The sequence below is a fragment of the Danaus plexippus genome, chromosome 14 (genome assembly GCF_018135715.1).
Source record: "Danaus plexippus chromosome 14, MEX_DaPlex, whole genome shotgun sequence".
NCBI lineage: Eukaryota > Metazoa > Arthropoda > Insecta > Lepidoptera > Nymphalidae > Danaus > Danaus plexippus.
The window spans coordinates 671,674-685,809 of NC_083546.1; the positions used below are offsets into that span (position 1 = coordinate 671,674).

General features: G+C 37.3%; 2 protein-coding genes across 2 annotated transcripts; one reads left to right on the plus strand and one right to left on the minus strand.

Annotated features, from left to right (window-relative positions):
- Positions 1-559: 559 nt before the first annotated feature.
- Positions 560-4,485, plus strand: LOC116769384 (uncharacterized). Its single transcript, XM_032660451.2, has 6 exons — positions 560-919; positions 1,098-1,408; positions 1,678-1,801; positions 2,366-2,474; positions 3,110-3,298; positions 3,798-4,485. The coding sequence occupies exons 1-6, from the start codon at positions 704-706 to the stop codon at positions 3,911-3,913; spliced, it is 1,065 nt and encodes a 354-aa protein (XP_032516342.2). The 5' UTR covers positions 560-703; the 3' UTR covers positions 3,914-4,485.
- Positions 4,486-4,547: 62 nt separating this feature from the next.
- LOC116769383 (adhesion G protein-coupled receptor A3) lies at positions 4,548-14,009 on the minus strand. Its single transcript, XM_032660450.2, has 9 exons — positions 13,529-14,009; positions 13,362-13,427; positions 12,969-13,184; positions 11,091-11,968; positions 10,786-10,934; positions 10,019-10,189; positions 9,201-9,429; positions 8,827-8,958; positions 4,548-8,292 (listed from the first exon to the last, which is right to left on the minus strand). Exons 1-9 carry the CDS (start codon positions 13,747-13,749, stop codon positions 5,489-5,491), a joined length of 4,866 nt encoding a protein of 1,621 aa, XP_032516341.2. The 5' UTR covers positions 13,750-14,009; the 3' UTR covers positions 4,548-5,488.
- Between the last annotated feature and the right edge of the window lie 127 nt (positions 14,010-14,136).

The following is a 14,136-nucleotide window of genomic DNA, read 5'->3' on the forward strand; positions in this document are numbered from 1 at the left end:
CAACATTAAAGTCTTTTATTGCTCTTACAAAGCTGTAGGCGTTTGAACGAGCAGATTTAAACGTACTGGGGACTCGTTAGCTCGTCGTTAGGTACAGTGACTTGCCTTTCTACGTTTGTCATTATGGTTTTACTACTTGAGTGCCCTGTCTGGTACCTTAATTTGTTTTTAAATCCTTAAGCGAAGACAGTAGACATCCATTGGAAACTACGCATGGTTAAGTGCTGACTTTTGTTTCTTATCCTTTTTTTCTTTTTTTCCATTAGACGATCTAAGTTGTCCATTTTTAGCATGAATCATGATTATGATTAATATCCTTAGTTTATAACATAATAGTACAAACTACAAATCAGATCGAATTATTTTAATAAAAATTGTATCTGAAACTATGTTTTATACTAATGCTATAAACAGAATCAAACCATGTCCCTCACAGCTTTTAATTAAACTGAGCTGAAATAAAATCATTACATTTTTTGCTAGGAATTCATTTTAATTTTTGTAATACCAATTCATTTGGGCCACTGATTTGAGTACACCGCACATCTTTTTAAGCTTGACATTGACAGCTACAGTTACATCCGTTTGTTTCAAATTGTTTGATAAAATATTAAAAACTGATAAGAATGCCGCGCGCAGTTAACTATAGAACACGTCTTACGTGTTAAGATATCGTTAAGTTTTTAAGTATTTAGTTATAATAATGAGTGTGAATAGCAATAAAGTGTTGCAAGTGGTATTTGGCTGGGAGGCGGTAGATTTAATATTGAAAAGTTTATTTATCGGACTGTGGCAATTAATAAAGCTCTCGGTGAAAAGGTTATGGAAAGGACAGAAAAAGAAATCATCTAAGGATTGCGCCGTGGTTGAATTTACTGTGGATTCATCCATCGGTATTCATTGTTACATTAAAATCAAGGTAACACATACCCTTTCCTATAATTGTATTTTTTTTATAACATATTTTTTATGTATTCTATATTTTTTTTTCCTCAAAATGTCTTATATTAATTCTTTTTTTATATTATGAATCAGAATAAATAAATATATCGTTATTTTATAAATTTGTTTCAATTTAAGATCTTGTAAACTTGTAGGGTGTTAAATATCACTATGTAGAAACCGGCCCTAAATACGGCAAGCTAGTTTTAATTCTCGGCGACGCCCCCGACACACGTAATTTGTGGGTGCCGAGTTGGTCTTCTGTGGTGAGACGTCTTGCTGAGACCGGCCATCATGTAGTGACTCTGGACTTAAGAGGTACTGGAGCAAGTGAGGGCGGATACAGGAGTGATCTATCTCCTCCAAGAGCTGTGGAGGAAATAACAGCATTACTAGAAGCCCTCGGAACATCAGAACAGAACCCAGCTCTGATGGTCGGCTTTGGAATCGGTGGTATGTTAACTTGGTGAGTTCATATTCAAGAAACTATTGTCTTCTTCATTAAAACTTACTTTAATATTTGTAAACAGTTCATTGTCTTATAATAATTTCTTCAATAATGTACCGTCACCGATAACATTACTAACTACAATTTATACTATCTGATTGATACAATTTACATGGCTTAGTACATATAATGATAGATTAATTATATCTAGGCCTAAAAATGTTATTAAATGTCTGATGAAGGAGTTTTTCTTGATGTTATAATATATATTTATTTGTCTGTAACAGGTATGTAGTCCACTGTCAGGGAGTATTGATACACAAGTTTGCAGTCATATCAGCTCCACATCCCAACCTGTATTGGCAACATCCACCAGCTGAATTCTGTCAGCAATCACTCCACTTTATGCAAGTAGGTCCATACTTTTTGCTAACTACAAATATTTATTAGTATATAGAAAAAATTCAAATGACAGAAATATATATAGCCCCAGAAAGGAAGGTAGTTTTATTTGCTTTAGATTATCTGTGGATCAGATAATAAATTGCACAGTATTATACTGCCCAAATATTTTATGCATATCATAAATACTACTTTGAGGATTTTGTATATTATCAGATCATTATGTTCTATAAATATTGTATTGTAGAAGTGTAAACGGTAAAATAATAAATATTATATTTAATACATTCTCATTGTATTTATTTGATTTGAATTCAAATAAGTATGAAACATAGTTTCCATTAAGATTAAATATGTGAACAAGGCTATTAAATACCCCTGTATTCTTAGCACGAGTCTTCCCCGTTATACTACAGACGTTACGTTTCCGGTTTTTAGTTTCGAATGCTCGTATTTAGCGGCTATGTAGACATGGTAAAATACTAATGTAAATCCAATAACGTCCCCGTTACAAGTTCGTGTCATTAAATTAAAGTAATGATAGTTTAGCAATATCTTCTGTTATTTCATCAGTGGCCGTTATTCCCGGAACGTTGGTTGGCCGAGGGGACCTTGAAAGAAGGTTCCAAATGGACGAGTTCCAGGGCCAGGGATTGGAGCGGAGCCCTCAACTATGTCAGAGGTGACGAAATATTAACAGCTATAACAGATATTAATGTTTAAATATATTTTGTTCATGTTATAAATTTAAAGAACCCATGCATTTACTGTCACGTAACAAATATACTATCGTGTGAAGCGTTTAGTTGATGTTACACGCCAAAAAATGTCTTGCATCATTTATGAAGGGCTGAAACACATACTCTACTGGACCTAGCTTGCAAATGAAAAAAACGGATCGAAATCGGTCTCTCCGTTTGAGAGACACGGATTAGGATGCCTCATACATAAACTCTTTGCGTCGACGGTTAAAAAAATATATCTATATATAAATCTATTTTATTCATACACATTGTATGTATATAAAATTTTATAAAAATGATAACACCCTTGATAACATGTGATTTATGTTCAACTGGGAAATGTCGTTTAAATGTTATATATTAACAATAATTGACACATTGAAAAAGTAAATTAGACTGGCATTGTTTACTCCTATACTGTCACATCAATACAAGGGCATGACAAAACTTCATAAATTATTAATATACAGTAATTAATGTCCTTTGGCATAATTAAATTATAATTATGTATATATATTTATTAATGTAATATATATTGAAATAAGATTCTTACTGAATCTGACAATCTTTTAAGGTGCCGCATGGTATAGAATCCATCCAGATCATAAGATCACATCCCGAGGACTCTTAATCGGTTCCAAGGACAGCGCTTCTCAACTCGTTACCAGCGCTCAGTACTGTAACAATCCAGCGCTCAGAATGGTCAAGAAACCTGGCCCCGGAGACACAGAAGTAGCTCAATTAATTCTTGACTTCTTTGTCGGTGAGTTAATAATTATTGCCATTTATTCAGTAGATTTAAAATAAAATTAAATTTAAACTGTGTTCATAACAGATAAACTTTTCTTTGAAATAGTCATTAAACAGAGAAAATTAAATTTAAATGGCCTTTCAGTCATACTTCTAAACTTTTGCTTATTTCCAAGAACATATTTTAAAATAACAAAGTATCTTAATTAATAAAAAAAGTATTAACTTATTTGTCTATAGCTCTCTGTTTATTATGGACAATGCCTTAGCCAAGCTAACTTGTGTGTTCATTTCAATTCTCTTATTTTTAGACTTCTTTCTTAATGTTATTCAAAATATGAAGAAAACATTCACTATCAGATGAAGCTATGATTCCCAATTTCAAACTATTGAGAAGACGGTTCTAGATCTAAGGCCAAAATATAGCAATATGTATATTTAAAGCATATTTTAACCAAGATATTTTAATTTTTTTTATATAAATTGAGTTATTATATATATAAACATTACAGGAAAGCAAAAACTACCAGAGGAGGTGCCCAAAGGTTTAGTGGGACGGGTCCTGGGTGCTGTGGCTGGCCGGGGAAGAGAACTCACTGCCCGTTTAGCGTTACCAGTCAACGCATGATGAAAGCTATGATGCTCTCATACATTCCACATGAATAAGATGCCATATATTAAGTTATTTGTAAGGTTATACTTATTTATTTATTTTTTTTAATACTTTTTATTGAAAATCTATTTTCCTCATAGCCACTACAGAACGGTTTCCCATACAATGAATCGAGCTAGAATATGTTCAGACACATTGTACTTACAATATTTTATCACACAGGGATTAGGTTTATCAAGACTTCATTATTTTGCTATGGAGTGTGTATAGACAGAGATTACGGATACATCTTAGGGATATATATCATGCACATATACTACCTATGTTTAAAAATTCTTTGTCTGGTCAAAGATATTCTTACTGTCTGATATAATAATATTCTTGTGTATATACAGCATGTATTTTCAATTATCCACACAAGGTCAACATCACACAGAGTGCAGCGATAACATTATTTTTACTCCAACAAGATAAATAACATGCACTCACGTTCCTTATCATGTAACTATATTTTAAGATATGTTTAAAAGATTTATAGAATTAATATATATATATATTAAATTTTTTAATTTTTATTATTCTTGTATAAGTAATAATGAACCAAAGAGTTTTTATATGTTCATAATGTAATGGAATAAAACAATTCGCATACAGATGCCATTTTATTATGCACGATGCTCGTATAAGCTGGAGATTTGTTTGATAACTTTCTCAATATCAATATATAATACAAATGTACATACATATACACATTATATATACGCTCCGTACAACGCCTTCGTTTCCTAATTAACACCGTAAAGTTATAAATTTCTTCTGTATTACGATCACAATCGGGAAATATTTCTTAAGATAAATTATCGGTATATAAGAATCTGTATAGATTTTTCTCAAAATTTCTTTAACCAATATCCGCATTACCATATATGTTTTATTTTGTGTCGTGGCAAGGATAATAGAAAAATAACTAATTCTAACATGGGTCGTAGAAAAAATCAGTCGTTTTTATTTAAAATTATACATGTATTGAAATTGTTTTCTAAAATTATTGATTTGTGATTATTTTATATTTTTTCCTTCAAATAGTACTATAAAAACTTTCACACTGTTGATATTTAAATGCCAAAGCGGACTAGAATCGAGGCCGGCGACTCGACAGACAGGATCCCATAGAAAACTTCGTTAGAACTATAACTACCTATAACAATCCGTCATAATTTGGCACAAACACCGTCCCAAAGTAACAAAACATTCAGCGCTCACAAAACAATATTTACAATAGACAATGTATTCGAGATCGGGACTACAGTTAACGTTCTAAGAAAGGGCCACTCATGCGACACTCGTTACAGACGTGTAGATATTATCTTCAATGAAAATCTTAAAAATAAATAACTTTACACATAGACTACGGATTAAAAAATACTTATAAAAAAAATCTACAATAATGGCACGATATGCCTCGATACAAAGTGGCAGTTCAGTTTTAGAGTCGAAAAAAATAATCTAAAATACATCACTATCAACGGAGTTACATTCTTTATAACAAGAAGTTTTTATTTACATATAACTCTATAAATCCTTTTGACTTTAGACCGTCGCCTTCTTAACGTCGACGTCGGACACGGCTTCACTGACACAACTGTCACTGTCAGGTTTCAAGGTCACGTCACTGTTGACCGTGACGTCGAAGCCATGTTCCTTGTTCCGCGTCCTGTCTTTATCCCTACTAGTTATTTGAGTATAAAGTTCGTCTAATTCACTCGTGAACGATATCGGACTGTCTCTGTTGACCTCCGGACAGCTCAGAGCCGGGGTGGGCACGTATTTGCCTAGTTTCGGATTGTTCTTTATCGTTTTCCGCCAGCCGGGGTCGTAGTTCACGTACTGGCTCTCTAACGTTGACACGTCCTCGTTGCTGAAGCTTATCTCGTTGGGGCACATGGATGACGGCGATGGCGCGTACAAGCCGTGACTCCGGATGCTCACTTCAGACATTTGGTAGTTGGGACAGTATATGTCGCTTTCGTTTTCGAAGCCCTGCTCGCTGGCGTTCGTGCTGCAAGTCTCGAAGTCGTATGTCGTCTTCGCCATGAAGAATGTGTCTTTATCTTCCTCCATCTTGTCTTTGGATCCGGCGATTTCAGGATTTTCTAGCAAATTGTCCAATTCGCCGGAGCCGCTATCGGCTTTCTGTGGCGTGCCGGATCTGTTCACGTCGTCGCTGTTCATGGTGCACTCCTCTGATATATCCTGCAGGGATTTATCGATGACTTCCTTGCCGTCGAGGGGTTTACTCGGTTGTAGGTAGTCTATGTATTGCCCGAAGCTTTCGGTGTCGGTTATTTCGTTGGTCGAACATAAGGCACTATTCTCTTGGAACGATGTCATTTCTGAATGAGTGTTCAAGGTCTGGTCAGAGCACGTGTGAGGCATGGCTATTTCTGACGCCGAGCTATATTCCAAGCTGCACTGTTGGGAAATGGTCCGCATTTCCGGTTGTTCACACGCTTGCAAGCATTCCTCTGACACGCTGTTCCTCTGACCGTTCAAGTTCTTGTTGACGTTCGCTTTCACAACCTGATGCTGAGGTACTCTCGTCTCCGGGACGTTCGTGTAGATATTCATTATCTGGGCTCTACCCTGTTTGGGATCGTCCTTTTTGGCCCATGATTTTTGATCGTTGGTATAATTCCCAATATTGTCTTTTGAATCGTCTTCTAGAAGGTTCGGATTGCCAGCGTTCCTGGTTTCCTTGATGCCGTTAGCCGACCTCTCCACGTGCTGGTTGGTGTTATTAAACTTGATACCGCCGTTTATGAAGTTAGCGACATTGTACGCTTCCTTGTTCGGCAGCGGTAGAGAGGCGTGGGACTCGTCGTCCAAATCCCTCCTGATGGGCAGTTCGAGACAATTTCTTTTCATATTCTGCCTTTGTTTCTTGAAGAACTTCTTAGCGACATTCATCTGGTTAGGATTGTAGAACACTTCGGGCGCTAATGAGCCCCTTTCTGGGTACGTCATCATTGAATTGTTTGACCTGTACTGCTGTCGATGCAGAACTACCAAGTTTATATTGGGAGTTTTTCCATTAGTGTTCTTGAGATCTTTGGGATGCGTTTGACCATTGAGCTCAGCCGCCGCCTTGTAGGTGCCGCTGTTATTAGTTTTTGTGTTAGTCCTGTTGGAACTTCTACTACCGGATCTCGATCTGTTATCGTTCGTTATGACACGCTGGGGCGAGTTGGTGGTGCCTTGACCGGACGGTAAATTTTGTTGATTTGTATCGAAAACGCTTCTGTTCCTACAGCATTGCTTGCTTGATTGGAAATAGCAGTGCATTAATGACCATTGGGCTCGAACGTCGCTCCTGGCGATGCCGTAGAAGAACAGAATGAAAGTTCCCAATACCGTGGCACAGACTGCGTAGATTATGCTGCAAATGTCTTCCTGGTAGGGTAAGTAAGCGGGTAGAGGTCTATACACAGCGATCGCACCGCAAGTCCACACGGACAAATACAGGCACAAGACAATAACTTGCGCCCTTAGCTGTATGATGGGTGTATGCTCCACATCATCTACTTCAGAGTCGACTACAGATTTAATGCTACGCCTCTCTCCATCATTCGCATGGTTCGGTTCCCACATCTCGAGGTCAACGTTTTCAGTGGCCTGGGTACCCTCCGACAACTGCACGTTCATATTACGTATAGTACAACGTATCAATAGGAACAGTACCATTAAAAACATTAGCAAGATACCGCCCGGTATGAAAAGAGCGCTCAAAGCCGGCGCATTGCTCAGGAAACATTGGGAATATCCGGCGTAATCCTTCAAATTGACAGCACCGGAAATACCACAGACGATCAAAGCTATCCCCCAACCTACAAGATACAGTCCCAGTATAGGCTTCTGTATCGGCACATCCGGTGGTAAATCGTCTTCCGGTGTCCTGACAGGGTTGTGGGTCTTGGTGACCCACTTGTACATATTACTGGCGGAAACGCACATCCACAACAAACACGACAAAGACAGGTAGTGTATCAGAAGACCTAAAATCTGGCAGAGTTTCACATCTTCAGTCTGATATATGCCAAGCGTGTACAGAAAGCATAGCAGTCCTATGGCTATCCAAGTGTTAATGAGCGCGTGCTTCGTCTTTTTCGCCATCTGGACCGCTTTGAAGCACATGATGTAGGTTATCGTGGAACAGCTGACGCATCCGATGAGTATCAGACTGCCGACGTACACCGCTGGGTGGGAGACCTTAAACCTCGCACCATCGGTTCTGGCCCCGTAGATGCCCGTCTCGACGTTTTGTAACAGACCAACATACGTTAGACGAGTGCAACTTATTATTATCATCTCGGACACCACGTGCGACACTTTGCAATCTGAAATATATATATATTTAATTAGTATATTTAAAAAATAATTCAGTTCCAACTTCTAATAACTAGAACCATTACATATCGAGTGCTCCGAGATATTTCTAAGAAGATGTGACATATATCTTTTATTATCATTAATTACACTCGTCATAAAGACTTAATATTTCATCCCGTTCCCTAAATAAAACCATCTGCTATATATCACATTATTTTTTTTTTATTCTAATATCGTCTTACCCCCAATTTCTATCTCAAACCATTCTACAATTTAAAACTACCTTCATTATATATATCTTAGATAGTATCTGGTATCAACCTATAAAGTCATTAGTTTTATTAATTGACAGCTTCTATACCTCCATGACTGATTTGAGGTTAAATTTTAGCTGACTGTCCATGTCACTATAACTGTCAGCAGTATATCCGTGCCTGCTGGATGTGTGCACTGATTTTGCTTAGACATTTGTGATTTCAGCTTCATAATTCACCCCCCCCCCCTCAATACGACTCCCCCTCTCTCCCTGCTCTTTTACTGACCTGATGTATTGTCAATCCATATCCGATCTCTCTGGTCCCAGGTGGATGCACGTCCATCTTCTCCGCCAGTTGTTCTGGCGCGAACGGTAGCTATCACCGGCTCCAATAAAGATCCACGTAAAGATCCCCCGCCTGTGGAATACCATCACCTAGACTTTTAACTTTATATACACGAACAAATTAATATTATTTCGTTAGGCATAATCTATCAATATGTTAAATTAGAGCAGAAAAAATTTAGTCACCGTTTAATGACTGCTGAAAATCTTGATCGTGTCGTAAATATAGTCCTCGGTATTTAGGAAATGTGAAGACAAAAATGATAAATCCTTGCATTAACAATGTTATTAAACGATATCAATAGCATGACTCACTCAGCTGGAATCCGACCACGGGTGATGTAATTTCCATGTTCATATCCTCCCTCTTAGTACTCCTGCCATAGTAATCCTTGGAGCGGTGTCCAGGCATGGGGCTGTCGTCCATGGCGGGCAGAAGCGGAAACAGGGAAGCATCTTCATACATAGAAACAATCAGATCTTGAGGTTTGCTCTGCAAAACGTCCCCAGAGTCCGTCGTCCTGTACAATAAAGATTGTGGTATCTGAAACAATGTGAATCTCCCTTTGACACAGATTTTGGACCAATTTTTACGCATTTTCCAATCAATATTACCCGATGTAATAAGTGTATGAACTGGATTCTACTATGCTGTAGTAACCGGCACTCAACTTGGCAGGCGACGATAGATGTGCAAAATTTTTAGATATAACAGGTATGTTGGCTCCCGAGTACACTTGCGAGCACTTAAATTGGGCCAATTGTGATTGTCACCGTTACGAGGTCTTGTTATTGATAAACATCAAAGGTGACCACTTTTTGTTGCACTAAGTGTACATGCGCAAACTCATCCCTATTCTCCAAAACCTTGTCTATGTACGTGCCGGCAAATATTTACTTATTACAATTTACAATTAACCCAATATCTGGTAAGGCAATAATATAATCAAGTACCAATGCAAGTCACATTAGATGAAGCTCGTGTTTAAATCCTTCACGTTAACACAATCAGGTACATCAAGACATTTCATGGGTTGCCAGAACTGACATTTTCGTACAAAGCCAAGACCATTCATGTCTAGCCAAGGACACTATTAATGTTAAATCAGCACCAGGGTCGTGCACGCGCTAACCTGAACGCTGGCATGTATGAGAGCGTCGCTGACCGTCAGCAGTGGCGCCACTGTCCTGTTGGTGGTGGAACAGTGGAGGCGCGGCGGTAGGCCCCGAGAAACGCTGTACCACACACAGGTCACGCCGCTGAAACCTTCGCGGACGGGAAACCTTTCCACTGCCAAGTTGACCTTGGGAAGAAAATCATTTAAAATCCCTGCCAAGTAAAATGTCGGACAAAACATATAATTTTTATAAAAGTCTTATCCAACTTCCTCTCACGCAAAGAGAATGAACCGAGATTTTTCTGTGTTACAATATTATTGACAGTGTCGTAGAAGTCTTGTAGAATGGAGTAGTATCAAGTTAAAAGACTTCCCGATTATAATTTGGAAAGAAAATTTAGCAAAACCTGTGCATCTTTACTGACGAGAGACCAGAAACATAATGCAACAGACGAACTTCATCAAGTCATGCTGCTATGAGATTGAATGTATTGTAGATTGTGACATCGCTTACTCTCCCAGATGACCGTCAGAAAGGAAAAAACCACATGCGGCTCATTAAAATATAATTTGAATCTGTTAATGTGTAAATATCTCAGTCACTTTAGGTCAAAGTTAACATTCTAGACGTTTCGCTGCTAGAATATTTCTGCTTTCTAAGAATATATGTTAGTACAATAATTATCTTCTATAGATTTGTAACACTTTATTGAGATCCTAAATCTTGATCCACTTTGCTGCTAGTCCCAAATTTATATAATGTTTATATACTTTTCACCAACCTTATGCCCCTGAACGTTGCTGGTGTAAGCTGATATCTCTTCAGCAGCCTTCACAATGTCCGTACACGACTGGTATAAGGTTTCCGCCTTCACCATCACCCCGCTTGATATATTCATCACCGAACTGATCACATCCAGGAGTGTGGAACCTGTGGTATTTTAATATTCATAGTATATACATTTTTTTATTTTATTTTCTATATAATTTATCTCAATTCAAGAATGTTTGGATCAATTCGAATCTATATGTAGTTGTATAAAAAAAAAAAATTGTTAGTTGTCCAATACAGGTGTACTGCACATACCCAAATCTCGTTCTTCTGATATATGCTGCATATAATTCCTTATAGCTTTGGCAATGAACATTACATCATCGGGGTCCGTGATCTCTGCCAGCGGGTACGTCTTCTCCCGTATCAACATCGCCAGCCGTTCCGTCGCGTTCAAGGCCGAGTATTGCACCAAACTCACATTCAACAAGGCGAACTGCTGTAGTAATTTCGTTATATTACTGATGTATGAACACTCGGTTGTGTTAGCCGGGCCCCAGGTGGCATTGGCGTAACACTTCCTATAGGCCAGACCTTCACCGTTACGGCAAGGCACGTTGGCTGTATGGTTCAGCAACAATTGCGGCCATGAGTACAGGCCTTTATTGTCGATAGTGTGCTCCGTCTTGCAATACTGAGTTTGGTTTGATATCACTAAAACTTGCACCGTGCGATTATGCCTCAGATGGTTCTGGTCTCCGTACACGCATGTCCAGTTGCCCATATGATGAATCGTTATATTCGGGAAGAACACACTGGTCTCCGCCAGACCCTCTTCCTGCATGTCCGTGTTCGTTATGTTTACGTCGCATATCTCCAACATGGGATGGTACCATTTCAACTCATATTTTGCCATAACGGATGCAAAGGGAGCGTTACACGAGAGAACCAGCGTGTCACCTTCAAACACGACTTGATCGTGACTCGGCTTCACCAGTAGATTATGGGACGGCAGCACGTTACCACAGGCCGATAGATCCAAAAATATCTTCAGCTTCCTTACAGTTTTGTTCACCATGTTCTCTGGGAAGGCACACTTTGGGTTCCCGACAAGTTTGACACTCGTGTTCCGTGACCAGTCTCCCACCCACAGCAGATCGCAGTCGCATATCAAGGGATTGTCAGCTATGTCTCTGAAGTAAATAAATAAAATTTTTGATTTTATTATCATGCCAACTCAAGGGCAGAAATTATTACAAAAGTCGTGTTTAATTTATTTTTTCTCTGTTATCAGGTATTTCTGTCCCTGAACATGAAAAAATACTACAAGATTGCTAACAGCTTTAATTTTTGAAGTATACAGTGTTGAAATTATATTTTTCGGATTATACTACCCGTATTTTATTATTTTTAAAAACTACACACTCCCGACGTTTCGGTTACTCTGCAGCGACCGTGATCACGAGACGTGAACCGCAACGTCGGGTGTGTGTTGTATTTTAAATAATCAAATAAGCAGAGTACAATCCGAAAAATATTAGTTGTATTTAAATGAATACTCGCGAAAGTCTTAGATCTCATTATATACAGTTCTGATATTTTGACAAAAATTATATTTTTTATTAAATACAATGAAATTATCTTTTATAGGATTTCTTGATTATAATACGAGGATCGCTCAACATACATGCTGACAAGACCATAGACTGATGAATAAGGGAAGTGATTTTTATATTGACTAAACTGCATCAACAATTTCATCGGCAATGAACATTGTTTTATCATTATATAAACTAATTAAATAAAATAAATAAAGATACTCTATATTACAATACATAGCTGGAAGTCTGAATAGAATAGCTATGATCAGAAAGTCGCATCAAAGTCGGTTCAGCACATCAGAGATTAGACAGAAAAAACTAGATTGTTAAATTTGATTTTTAAAAGCTATGATTTTTAACTTACAAAGAGCCACTCGGTTTTTATACTTGTAAGGACACAAGTGCATTATATGAGATTTAATTTTTTCCAAGTATATCTCTCTGTAATTATTTTAAAATCACATTTCTCGGTGTATTTGTATTTACATAAAACTTAAAAATAACATACGAATTTATAACGATTTTTTAACAAAACTAAAACGTGACATTAATATAATGTTCTTAACATTATAATATTAACAAAACAACTCACAATTGTTTAAGTCCGACAAGGTAATCAAAAGTTCCGGCCGCTAACACCGATATATGGTTGTGAGTGAGCATAAGCCTCTCCAAGTTCACCATACCCTTGAACATTTCCTTGTAAATATGACTGATCTGGTTGTAAGATAAATCCAATCTTTGTAATGAAGTCATGTTGTAGAAGGCGTCGGACTCTATTAATGTTATTTGATTTCTACTGAGATCTCTGGAAATTTATTAAATAACAGTTAAATTACAAAAGATATTATAATCTTATTATATTTAAGAAGATTTCATATACATTTGTTATTTTTTGTCAGCAGAAGATTAAGCTTTCTATGAATTTTCTTAAGCAATACAGAATTGTGAAGGCTTAGCTTGTGGTCTTATTAAAAATACTTACAATTTTTGTAAATTAGGCAAATGAAGCTCTCTTGATAATGTAGATATGGCGTTTCCTGATAGATTTCTGGAATTATGATAAAAATATTGTCAAATAACAGTATTTGTATTAATGAGCAATACCAAGCTACTGTGATATCATAGTAGAAACTGAAATAAGGTACTCACAGACTAACGACCAATGTCCACAGTTTGCTCAGGTCTATCTCTTTAAGCTCAGTGATCTGTGCAGGACTTCCACCACATTTTAATCTCAAGAAATCGCCGGGAAGGGGCTCCGAGGGAGGCCCATCGGCGGACTTATTCGATTTACAAGAACATAACGACGGGCAAAAACCAAACGCTCCCTCGATCAATAAAAACAGAACTATTATCGCGAAATTCTTCATTTTGCCTGTTTTACATAAAACTTCTATGGCACAAAGCCAAATACGAATAATAATCACATCTTCACAAAATCTTCATTACGTCAATGGTACTCTCCGAATATCACACAGCGGACGTTATATTGTATACATTAAATTAAGGAACCCAAGTACGGTACATGTCTCTAGGCACATTTAATTTAGTCTAAATAGAAAAATAAACAAAAGTGATTCTTTAACACACAAGCACTCATCCGACATATTCTGTAGAAATGACTGATTGATTGATCATTGAACGAATGATAAATTTAAATGAATGGTTTTGAATATTGTTTTACAAAAAGGGAATGCTTATTCCAAAAAAATATTTTTATTATTAATACATTGTTTTCTGTTTTACCAATAACTTTC

Bases quoted from the DNA above. Each gene is read 5' to 3' on its own strand.
- LOC116769384 (XM_032660451.2), top strand. From the start codon at position 704: ATGAGTGTGAATAGCAATAAAGTGTTGCAAGTGGTATTTGGCTGGGAG. The intron at 920-1,097 runs GTAACACATACC...GTAAACTTGTAG, and splicing joins ATTGTTACATTAAAATCAAG to GGTGTTAAATATCACTATGT. The intron at 3,299-3,797 runs GTGAGTTAATAA...TAAACATTACAG, and splicing joins AATTCTTGACTTCTTTGTCG to GAAAGCAAAAACTACCAGAG.
- LOC116769383 (XM_032660450.2), bottom strand. From the start codon at position 13,749: ATGAAGAATTTCGCGATAATAGTTCTGTTTTTATTGATCGAGGGAGCG. The intron at 13,428-13,528 runs GTGAGTACCTTA...TCATAATTCCAG, and splicing joins TGGACATTGGTCGTTAGTCT to AAATCTATCAGGAAACGCCA. The intron at 10,190-10,785 runs GTTGGTGAAAAG...TTTCTTCCCAAG, and splicing joins GCAACGTTCAGGGGCATAAG to GTCAACTTGGCAGTGGAAAG.